General features: G+C 37.1%; 1 protein-coding gene across 2 annotated transcripts; it reads left to right on the top strand.

Annotated features, from left to right (window-relative positions):
* The first annotated feature begins 218 nt into the window (after nt 1-218).
* Nucleotides 219-12,561, top strand: PHOSPHO2 (phosphatase, orphan 2). 2 transcript variants are annotated; one of them, XR_014296989.1, is made up of 3 exons: nt 219-256; nt 2,340-2,514; nt 12,432-12,561. XR_014296989.1 is itself a non-coding variant. In XM_082658239.1 (2 exons), exon 2 carries the CDS (start codon nt 4,958-4,960, stop codon nt 5,681-5,683), a length of 726 nt encoding a protein of 241 aa, XP_082514365.1. In that variant the 5' UTR covers nt 2,380-2,514; nt 4,932-4,957; the 3' UTR covers nt 5,684-5,727. The 2 variants fall into 2 exon arrangements, 1 of the variants encoding a protein (XP_082514365.1); XM_082658239.1 differs by lacking the exons at nt 219-256; nt 12,432-12,561 and adding an exon at nt 4,932-5,727 and having other exon boundaries at nt 2,380-2,514.
* Nucleotides 12,562-12,568: the final 7 nt, after the last annotated feature.

Raw genomic sequence — 12,568 nt, 5'->3', positions numbered from 1 at the left:
AATCAGACCTCTAAGGACACAAAACCCTGTTAAGAGTGAATATGGGCTACGTTTCAAAAGATCCTTTTATAACACGTCGAGGTACAAATAATTACATTACAAGGTAGTTGGCTATGACACATACACATTAGGCATCAAACTGGAGTTGCTCAATATGAAAGGAGGTAAGATTTTTAATCACTGAAGTTCTAACACATAGTTGTACTGTTTTTCTTCAGGTTTTCTATCAGATGATCGATCCATCGTAATAATGCTGGTAAGTATGAAAGGATTAATAAAATATTTGTTGGCAGAAATATAGTTTTTGCACATACAACATTGGTGGTTTTTTGGAATCATAGTTTTAAAAATGTTGGGCTTCCCTGGTGGTGCAGTGGTTGAGAGGCCACCTGCCGATGCGGGGGACACGGGTTCATGCCCCGGTCCGGGAAGATCCCACATGCCACAGAGCGGCTGGGCCCGTGAGCCATGGCCTCTGGGCCTGCGCGTCCGGAGCCTGTGCTCCGCAATGGGAGAGGCCACAACAGTGAGAGGCCCGCATACCGCCAAAAAAAAAAAAAAAAAAAAATAGTCAAGAACTGGGAAGAGTCAGAGATTTTACCCTACTTGCATGCTGACAACTTAGGCTGCCACCGTTCTGTAGAAGATGCAGACCCCTAGAACAGCGATGAATTACAGCAGTAGCTGTAGCCAGAATATCAGTAATTTTGCCCCAGTTGCCACAGGATGATGCAAAGAGTGCCAGAAGGCACCTGCACATGGAGTGTGTTGCATTACAGGACAGGAACCCTGAGCTTAGGGCATCCAGATCTTTATTATAATGGACAATAAGCATGCCTTTCAAGACTGTTCACTATACATGCATTTTAAAAAATAAATTTATTTATTTTTTTACTTATTTATTTTTGGCTGCATTGGGTCTTCGTTGCTGCGCGCGAGCTTTCTCTAATTGCAGTGAGCCAGGCTACTCTTCTTTGTGGGTCATGGGCTTCTCATTGTGGTGGCTTCTCTTGTTGTGGAGCACGGGCTCTAGGTGTGCAGGCTTCAGTAGTTGTGGCATGTGGGCTCAGTAGTTGTGGCTTACGGGCTCTAGAGCACAGGCTCAGTAGTTGTGGCTCATGGGCTTAGCTGCTCCACAGCATGTGGGATCTTCTTAGGACCAGGACTGGAACCTGTGTCCCCTGCATTGGCAGGCGGATTCTTAACCACTGCGCCACCAGGGAAGCCCTTACATACATTTTTGAAACGATATCCAGAGCAAAGGGCAGTGAGTACCTTGTAAGATATGCAGAGCCACTAGAGACCCATGGAGATTACCTCCTAACAAAAATTCTGTGGAATTTTAACTAAATTGGTTACAAAAATTATTGAATCTTACAATATTTGGTGTCAGTAATTTGCCAGTTTGGCGTAGTGTTCAGGTATCATTTGACTTACAACACCTGGTTCTAACTCTAATCCATGGATCTTTACAGCCAAGTGTATCTAGAATTAGTTATTTACCTTCCATGGCCACCACTCATTTTTTTTCTTTGTTGTGAAATTAAGAAGGTAGCATATGCACTTTGATCTGAAACAGAGCTTAAATTATTCCGGGGAAAATATTTTATTACAAAATCAGCGTAGGAAAAGAATGCACTGCAATTGATGCTACCACTGTATACAGACATTTCTTTTTTAAAAGCAAAAATGAGATTATACTGTAAACATTGTTTTGTGACTTGTTTGTTTAATTTGAACATCTTAACCTTTTACTCACTAAATAAATGGTCTGTTATATGGCTATCATGTACATATCTTATTTAAGCAATCCCCTATTCTTGGATGTCTATGTAGTTTCTAGTTTTCATTATTGTAAAAAAGCACATAGGCTATTGTTAGACCCTGGAAACATTGCAGACATACAAAATATATACTTTACATGCTTCTGGAGAGAACAGTTAATAACTGCTTCTGGCATTTTAACAAACTGATTTCAAAATAGATTCACTTTCACTAAATCTTTCTACACATCCTTAATTTTTGGAGACATTTTTATTTCAAGTACAGCACTAAATCTTTGAAAGTTTATTGACAACAGAATTTGGTATTTGTCTGTTATTTAATAGGCAAAAAGAAAAACTGGAATCTGGAAATCTTAACATAATCAACCTAACACCTGTGATTTTATCCACTGAATAAGAGTTTATACTCACATAACATTCCCTGTTTTGTATTTAAGGTTTTTGTTTAAACAAAATTTTATTCCTCCCATTGCCATAGGTGCTTTTCTGATGTAAGAGAAAACATATTAGAAAAGGTAAATTTTTAAATATCTTAACTACTTTTATTAATTTTAGGAGTTAAGAAGTCTCCATTCCTTTGCTTGGAATCAGAAGACTTTTTCCCCTGCATATAGAGTAGGAGTAATGTTGGTTAGAAACTGGCTGGTGTTTAAAACTGAAGATTGTCATGACTGTTTAACCTAAGCTCCATGCTGAAGTAAGATTAATTGTCTTGGAAATACTAAATTGGGTAAGTATTTTAAATATAGGTTTATGTTGAGTGGTGGGAAAAAACTAATGGAAAAAGATCCGAAATTAAGAAAAGTACACTTGTAGATAGAAATTAATAGTCAACAGTGGAACTAAGTTAACAGTTGGAACTTTGTTAACTTCAGGCTTATGATACAGCTTATTTGGAGGTTAATAGTGAAGGAATTTTAGTAACTTGTGGCTGATTAAGTCTAGGTTTGAAACACTTTGCAACCAACAATGAGTTACATTTGAAAAAAATTTTTTTAATTGTGTATAAATTCAGAATGCCTAAAAAGCATTTTAATTTAAAATGTGCTTAGGTGCATTACCAACGTGATTGTCAACTGTGCTTTATTGCTATTTATTACATTGTTTCTATGGGAAAGTGATTTCTGCACTTAAATCTCTGGAAGCCAATCAGGGACACCTGGATTAGACATTTAGCAATTCATGGATCCAGGGTATCAGAATACTTCATACCATTATACCATCTAAATTCATACAACAGGAGATACATCCTCTAGGTTTGTTATTCTCCAGATATTCTAAATTGAGAGGCAAAAAATACTTACTCTTATATGAGTCGTGAGCTCATTCTCAGTTTCACCTGCTGGATATCTATCATTATAAACCAGAGAATACATGTAGATAAATGCCATGTTTTCTTTTCTTTTTTTTTTTTTTTGGCTGTGTCAATCGGGTCTTATGTGCAGCACTTGGGATCTTCATTGCAGCACGTGGGCTCCTCGTTGTGGCGCACAGGCTCTCTAGTTGTGGTGCGCAGGCTCCAGAGCGCTTGGGCTTTATAGTTTGCGGCACATGCATTCTCTAGTTGTGGCCCCCGTGCTCTGCAGTTGCAGTGCGTAGGCTTAGTTGCCCCGCAGCATGTGGGATCTTAGCTCCGCGACCAGGGATCGAACCTGCATCCCCTGCATTGGAAGGTGGATTCTTAACCACTGGACCACCAGGGAAGTCCCCCATGTTTTCTATTTTTAATTGATCTCTTCTTTTTCTTATTGGTGGGGTTCTTCACTTTTCATTTTAGGATTTCTTGCTAAAACTTCAGAATGGTTGTAAAGTAGATCACAGATGGTTAGTGTGTACTTCGAGATTAATGAATGTTTTCATGTTATTAAACATCTTTTCGTCAAAATGACCTACTTAATATTTTATTTTTAAACTGATTAATAGTCGTTATTCTATTTCTTAGGCACTAGAGTGTATTACTAAAGCATGAACTTTGGAGTCAGGCAGACCTGAGTCCAAATTCTAGCTCTGCCATTTAACTAATACTTAACCAACTTAATTAATACTTAAGCTCCAGTTATATATCTTTAAGATGAGGATAATAATAATTCCTACTAAATGGGTTTATGACAGATGATGAGATTGTAAGGTTCTTAGTCCAGTATCTGGCATATAGTGATATCTATAAAAATAACAGTTACTCTTTAAAAAAAATTTTTGTTGTTGTTTACAGACACTAATTGTAGCTTTTCCTGGGAATTCTGTATAATTATCTTTTTTACATGATAATTTTCATTTATACCATCTGTTGATTCATTCCTTTTCTCTTGAGATTTAAGTTAATGATCTTCATTATCTATTAATGAAAACAGAGACTTGAGTAATTGTCATATCAAAAGCAGTGTGATTATTCACATATATCCAGATTATTTGGTACTCCAGAGCTAAACTATCTAGAGAAAATATAAATAAATGTGAAAATTGTTAACAAAAGTTACTTCTAGTGTGGAAGAATTCAACTGACCTCCAGTTCAAGTAATTTGTTTAGACTTTCAAGTACAACATCAAGCAACCATTTGGTTATAACATTGACAACGATGATTTCAAGCTAAAAACCTTTTTTAAAAAATTATTTAAATTTTGCAAGATTTCAGATTATGTTAAATTTGGTCAGAGTTTTGGTTAGTTCACAGAGAATATGTATTGTACATGACCTATTATTTAAAATGAGGCTCATTGTAAACATTTTAAACTAATAAGTTTGTGATTGATAATTTAAAGACAATAAGAATGACTAGCCTACATTTTTTTCTGTCTTATTTTATAACTTTTCTAAATTAAAGTGTAAGGGAATAATTGTTTCATTACTTCTCTCATTAGATTGCTCTCTAGTTTAATTCTGAGTGCTCAAAGAATCACCCCCTCAGGAACACAATAATACCCTGAGTATCCTTTTTATATGTTCTGTTTTCCATTCATTTAGCTCAAATATGAACTTTGCTTCTTAGGAAAAAGTGCTTAAATGGTAGTCTTAGAATGCTTAGTCATTTTAACTTGTTTATATTCACCCTTTGTTTCAGCAGATTAAGAGTAATTTTGTTAAATAGATACTATAGCTAGATATGTAGAACCGAGTATGTTTAGGGAATAATATTTCTTCTTTTCCAGGGTAACCCAAATCTGTTTCTGGAACCATGAAAATTTTGTTGGTTTTTGACTTTGACAATACAATCATAGATGATAATAGCGATACCTGGATTGTACAATGTGCTCCAGAGAAAAAGCTTCCTATTGAACTACAAGATTCTTATGAAAAAGGATTTTGGACAGAATTTATGGGCAGAGTCTTTAAGTATTTGGGAGATAAAGGTGTAAGAGAAGATGAAATGAAAAGAGCAATGATATCAATGCCTTTCACTCCAGGGATGGTGGAACTTTTAAACTTTATAAGAAAGAACAAGGATAAATTTGACTGCATCATTATTTCAGATTCAAATTCAGTCTTCATAGATTGGGTTTTAGAAGCTAGCAATGTTCATGACGTGTTTGATAAAGTCTTTACAAATCCAGCAGCTTTTGACAGCGATGGTCATCTCACTGTGGAAAATTATCATGCTCATTCTTGCACTAGGTGCCCCCCAAATCTTTGCAAAAATGTAGTTTTGGTAGAATTTGTAGGTAAACAGTTACAACGAGGAGTGAATTATACACGAATTGTTTATATAGGTGATGGCGGAAACGATGTCTGTCCAGTAACCTTTTTAAAGAAGAATGATGTTGCCATGCCACGGAAAGGATATACTTTACAGAAAACTCTTTCTAAGATGTCTCAAAATCTTGAGCCTATGGAGTCTTCTGTTGTATCTTGGTCTTCAGGTGTTGAAATAATTTCTCATTTACAATTTCTAATAAAGGAGTGATACGCCAATAATTGAAATGTGTATCAGTTAAGATTAAATACAGCAGCATAAAACTAAAACCCCAAATAACAGTGGCTTTAAAAAAAGAAAAAGTTTTCCCTCTCACTTAAAAGAATTTCAGAGTTAAGTATCTCAAAGTTTCTGTGTTGCTTTACCAACCTCAGCACTTGACTTGCAACTTATGATCCAAGATTGCTGTTCAAGCTCCTTCCCTCACATCAACTTTCTGGCCAGCAAGGAGGACAGTGAGAGAGAAGGTTGCACCCTCATTTAAATTTCACTGGCCAATACATTGTCACAATGCTCCTTCCTAACTGCAAGGAAGGATGAAAAATATAGCTTTTATTTCAGATGGTCATATTCATAAACAGGCCTTTGAAGGCCTGTTTGCTTCTGAATCACTCTTACTCATGATGGACGCCTTTTGGGATCCTATTCAAAGTAAGGGGAAGGGTTTATCACTGCAGGCCTCATACTCCAATACCTCTTCACCTGGGTCCCACGAAGACTGTCAGGATAGCCACTCAGTATGTCAGATACCACTTACAGAATTGGCCAACGCTTTCACGGAAAAGAAGCTCACCTACCTAAGTTTCTGTGCTTCCTTAGCCGACAGTTATTGTCAGCTCTCTCATGTCTTTAAGCAGATATTTTAAAAATTGTGTTCAGCTATCAGCTTTTCCCGATGTACTCTGTAGAAGATCTGGTCCAAATTACTTGATCTACAACTACTAAAAATGAAAGTATTATTATTATTTTTTTTTGCTTGCATAATTTATAATTTGTTACTGGCCTCAACTTGTAGAGAAATCACAGTGTATAAGAGTAAGTGTTTCATAAATAAAATTTAAAAAAAGAGTAAGTGTTTCAACATAATCTAACCTATTAATTTAAAGCAAAACAAAGTTTACTTTTTCAACCTGGAAAAAAATAGAGTACCAATTTTTTTCCCATAAAATTACATTGAACATTTTTATTTCTGGAGCTTTCTATATGGAAAAGAAAATCCTAACATTATTACGTAAGGGATATTTATGCCTAAAACATGTGAGCCTAGAAATTAACACAGTACTGTACAACTTTCTAGGTCAGCTGATATTTTTCTAATATCCCTATATGAAACAGTTTCTTAAATGTTGAGTATTTCTACAAGCTATATATTGTATCACTCAATATTTCATTGCCAAACAGAAATAACATACTGATTAAATCAGCATTCTGGAGTTACAGTCTGTAATAATGATATAAATTTAAAATACTTGAAGAACATTAATTTGTATTTCATTTCAAAAGGAAAGTGTGAAATTAATGAACACTTGGGCAATAGATACTGCATCCCTATCTCTAAAATTAACTGATTTGGAAGTAGTGTATTCTTATGTGAACTAAGCATTAGGCTTATTTTAAAGATCTGTAACTGCTAGACATACTTTGGAAATAAATACCAAAGAAAGTAAAATATAAGACTAATCTCTCTGGGAATAAATTTAAAAATATAATCTACCTATTAACCATTTTTGGTAGAGTCCACTAGTTGCACTTACCTCAATTTTGTACTCTACTTCTTTCCATTTTTCCCAGGCATATGACCATCTGAAATAAAAGCTATATTTTTCATCCTTCCTTGCAGTTAGGAAGGAGCATTGTGACTAAGTATTGGCCAGTGAAATTTAAATGAGGGTGCAACCTTCTCTCTCACTGTCCTCCTTGCTGGCCAGAAAGTTGATGTGAGGGAAGGAGCTTGAACAGGCAGCTCACCTTTGAATACTCTCAATCCCTGAAATTGGACTGAAGTTATCTAAGATTTTTAGAACTCCCAGGTGCTTGACTAAAGCAAATCTGAACTCTCTTAGAGGAAATTAATATCCTTAGTATGGTGGGCAGACTCTAAGGTAACCCCCCATGATCCCTATAAGCTCGTATTCTCTGTGTGTGTGTGGGGGAAGTGTATGTGTGGAGAAGGTGATCTAGGACTTGCTTCTAATTAATGCAATACCACAAAGATGATGGGATGTATCATTTATGTGTATATGATTATATTACATCAGATCCTTATGCCCATCTTGTTAGGGAACTCTCTCCCTTGCTAATTTTAAAGAAGCAAGCTGCCATGTTGTGAACTGGCCTTCAGAGAGGGCCACATGGCAAGCAACTGAGGGTGGTCTCTAGCCAAAAGCAAGAAGTAGGTCCTTGGTCCAACAGTCTGCAGGGAACTGAATACTGCAACCATGTAAGTTTGGAAGTGGATCCTTTCATAGTGGAACCTCAGCTGAGATCACAGCTCAGGCTGACACCTTGATTTAGCCTTGTAAGACCCTGAAACAGAGGCCCTTTGAGCTGTGCTTGCACTCTTAACCCACGGAACCTATGAGATAATAAATGTCTGTTTGAAGATGCTAAGTTTGTGGTAAAACTGTTAGCAGCAATAGAAAATTAATGCAATAGGCCTCAAAATCTAAACAGTTTTGTAAGTACATTGTAAAGCACATAGTAAAAAGTAGCTACACCAAGAGATATAAATGAACACCAGCAGAAGTTTTTATTTAAATAGATCTGCATGACCTCCAAGTATTGGAGTTTACAGACACAAACTAAACTTATGAGAATTTTGGCAAAGAACTGAAAATTACATAAACAATATGGAAATACTAGAACTGAAAAATAACATGACTGAAATCAGAATCTTAATGGATGGATTTGACAATAAAACAGGCATAGCTGAAGAGAGTTAGTGAATAAACACAAGTTCGAAGAAAATATCCAGAATAATGCAGAAAGAGACAAAACAATGAAATACAGAAGAGAAATTAAGACATAGAAGATATAGCAAGATCTAACATAGGAAATTGGTATCCCAGAAAGAGAGGAGAAAGAAAATGAAACAAGCAATATTTTAAGAGAGAATGAGAACGTTACAAAGTTGCCGAAATACATCAAACCACAGATTCAAGAGCCCTCATGAACCCCAAACAGGAAAATAAAATGAAAACCACATGAAATCACATTCTTGTAAAACTGCCAATAACCAATGATGGAAAAAGCATCAGATAGCTAGAGGGAAAAAAAAAAAAGATGACATTGAAAGGAGCAACAATTAAACTAACAGCTGATACTATTTTTTTCTTAAATGTTTGATAGAATTCAAGGACGCCATCTAAGCCTGGAGTTTTCTTTGCTGGACGGTTTTAACTACTAGTTTGATTTCTTTTGTAGATTATAGGTAAAGGTTGTATAGTTTTCTTGAGTAAGCTTTGGTAGTTTGTGACTGTATTTGTTATCTCTTGCTGCATAGTAAGTTACCTGAGAATTTAACAGCTTAAAACTAAGCATTCATTATCTCACAGTTTCTGTGGCTCAGGAATTGAAGAGCCCTTAACTGGATTGTTCTGGCTCAGGATCTCTAATAGGGCAAGATGTCAGCTAGGACTCTAGTCATACGAAAGCTTGACTAGAGCTGAAGGCTCTGCTTGCAAGGTGGCTGACTCACATGGCTTTTGGCAGGAGACCTCAGTTCCTCACTGATTGTTATCAGGAATCTCAATTTGCTGCTGATTGCTGGCAGGAGGCCTCAATTTCCAACCACATGGGCATCTCTGGAGAGTTGCTTGAATGTCCTGAAGACATGGTTTCCTGCCAAGTGACCAATCCAAGAGAGAGGGCAAAGAGGAAACCATGATGCCTTAGTGACCTAGTCTCAGAAATCAAACACCATCCATTCCACTATATTCTATTTGTATTCTAAAACAGAATACAGGGACTTCCCTGGCGGTCCAGTGGTTAAGACTTCGCCTTCCAATGCAGGGGGTGTGGGTTCGATCCCCAGTTGGGTAGCTAAGATACCACATGGCTCGCAGCCAAAAAACCAAAACATAAAACAGAAGCAATATTATAACAAATTCGATAAAGACTTTAAAAATAGTCCCCATCAAAAAAAAAAAAATCTTAAAAAAACCCACAACAATACAAAGGCCCACAATCAAAAGGAGGGGAATTAGGCTCTACCTTTCAGTGGAGGTACTTTTAAACCACCATGGTGTTGGACATGCTTTTAAACCACCATGGTGTCTCTCAAAGACTTTGTCCATTTCATGTAAGTTGTGAAATTTATGGGCATAAAATTTTTCATAATACTCCCGTATTAATCCTTTAATTTGCAGTCAACACAATGGATATCTACTGTCTAGATTTTACCATTAGTATTTTACTCTGGGGACTTCCCTGGTGGTCCAGTAGTTAAGAATCTGCCTTCCAATGCAGGGGACGCGGGTTTGATCCCTGGTCAGGCAACTAAGGTCCCTCATGCTGCGGCGCAACTAAGGTCCCTCATGCTGCAGCGCAACTAAGCCTGCATGCTCTACAGCCGACGCTCTGCAACTACCAAGCCCGCGCACTCTGGAGCCCGCATGCCGCAACTAAGACCCAACGCAGCCAAATAGATAAATAAATAAATAGTTTTTAAAAACCCAAAGAACATTTTACTCTGCTTGTTTTATCACATACCTGTCCATTCCTCTATCCGTCTTTTTTTTTTCTTTTGCCTTTTTAACATAAGCATTGTTTGTCCCCTTTCCTTCTTTGTTCCCCAATGTGTAAAACCATGTGCTTCTCTGGCTCTGATTGGAACTCAGTTATCCTCAAGCTCTATGTGAACTCTGGGAATTATTTGATTTATAGTTCTTGGTATCATTCTTTGCCCAGACTTACAGTATTTCACCCTATGCCTGTGTCTTAGTATCCAGCCATAGACTCATGGGGAAAACCCCTCTTACAGATTTCTGAAACTCTCTCTCCATTTAGCTCTGTCCTACAAAAAGCCAATTGTGCCTCCCCAAACTTATCTCCATCTCCTCAACTCGGTGAGACTACCATGGTCCGCTTGGGATTCTCCTTCCCCGCACCTCAGGCTGGGAAATGTCTCCAGGCAGAAATGCAGGCAATTATAGGGCTCACTTCATCTGTTTCCCTTCTCTCAGGGATCACATTCCTGCACTGCCTGTTGTCCAGTGCCTGAAAACTGCTATTTCATATACTTTGTCCAGTTTTCTTATTGTTTACAGTGGAATGGTTAGTCCAATCCCAGTTCCTCCAGGAACAGAAATTGTAGTATCTCATTTTTCATTCCTAATGTAACATGGTGATTAAAAGCTCTGCTCTAGATTAAAAGACCTGAATTTGAATTCTAGCCCTGGATTGGGTAAATTACTAGCCTCTCAACACCTCAAGTTTCTTTTTTTTTCCAATTTTATTTATTTATTTATTTGGCTGCACCAGGTCTTAGTTGTGGAACTTGGGATCTTTTTTGCGGCATGGGGGATCTTTAGTTGCGACATGCAACCACTGCAATACAGGCACCAACCAATCAGAACAGAAGCACCAAACAAGAATGGATTCTGGCCACAGACATAACAGTTCCTGTGTCTGAATAGCAGCCCTGTACTTGTCATATATGCCAACACCTCACACACATACGATGCACTCAATGTTAGTTCACTGAAGTCCAACTTTTAGTCTGTTCTGTTTCCTCTTTTTAAATGTCTGGACATGTCCTTTGCTCATTTATCTATAGGGTCTTGTGTTCTGCTTATCTTTTTCCTGAGTACTTCATATATGGAAGATACAAACATGTTGGCATTAAATTGTGTTAATCTTTTCTAAATCTTATGTTTTATTCTTTCTAGATAATCTGGTCTTAATTTTTATTTTAAAATGTAAGCATATCTAAATTTAATATGTGCCTTATTGTCTCATTAGATTATGTTAGAGTTAATGAAACAAATATATTGATACACACTAGGCTTTTTGCAATAAAATGTAAGACTCTTGTTCTCTAAAATTTTTCCTTTGAAAACAAAAGAATCTTTGTGTTCCCCTCATAGCTAAGCAAATTCTTTGTGACCAGTTTTACTGTGCTGAACTGTGAACTTATAAAATAGAGATGCTAGAGTTAAAAATGGGAATTGAAGAAGACTATTGAATAGAGAGGTAGAGGAACCTCGTGTTCTTCACACGAGATTCTAGGATAGCCGTGGTAGGCAGAATTCTAAAACGGTCCCTTGAGATTTCCCACACCCTTGTGTACATGCCGAGCATAATACCCAGTACTGTGAATCTGATGTATTTTACTACCATGATTAGGTTATGTTTTATGGCACAATTGACTTTAAAATAGATTGTCCGGTGGACCTGACCTAAACACAGGAGCCCTTTAAAAGCAGAGAGTTTTCCTGGCTGGTAGCGGAAAAGGAAGTCAGTGATTCAAAGCCCAAGAAAGATTCAACGTGCCATGGTTGGTTTAAAGATGGAAGAAGGCATATAGTAAGGAATGCTGACAGCCTCTGGAGCTGAGAGCAGCCCCTGGCTGACGGCCAGCAAAGAAACAGGGACCACAATCCTACAATTAACTGCAAGGAAACGAATTCTACCACCAAACATTTGAGTTTGGAAGAGGACTGTGAGCCCCAGATGAGAAACACAGCCCAGGCTGGCACCTTGATTTCAGCCTGGTGAGACCCTGAGCAGAGAACCCACTCACACCATGCCCAGATTTCTGACCTACAGATATTTGTGACAATGTTTTTGTGTTGTTTTAAACTGCTAAATTTGTAGTAATTTGTTACATAGCAATAAAAAACTAACACAAAAGCTAATCTCAAGGAATTGCCTAATTTTCATACACATACCTATTTTGTAATTATGTTTGGCAATTCATACTCTAAAGTAATGAATCGCTTTTTATTCTTCTGACTAGACACTGAACATCGTGATGTATGAAGAGATGCTTATGAAAATGTCTCCGCCTTTGAGAGTTTCGAGGATGACTTAATTTTTTCTGCTAATCCATTTTCTAATTTTTTATAATATGACTGTACTTTTTTAAAAAGAAAA

The sequence above is a fragment of the Grampus griseus genome, assembly GCF_964374135.1.
Source record: "Grampus griseus genome assembly, chromosome: 7".
NCBI lineage: Eukaryota > Metazoa > Chordata > Mammalia > Artiodactyla > Delphinidae > Grampus > Grampus griseus.
This window is presented reverse-complemented; position numbering and strand designations above follow the sequence as displayed.

Bases quoted from the DNA above. Each gene is read 5' to 3' on its own strand.
- PHOSPHO2 (XM_082658239.1), top strand. From the start codon at position 4,958: ATGAAAATTTTGTTGGTTTTTGACTTTGACAATACAATCATAGATGAT.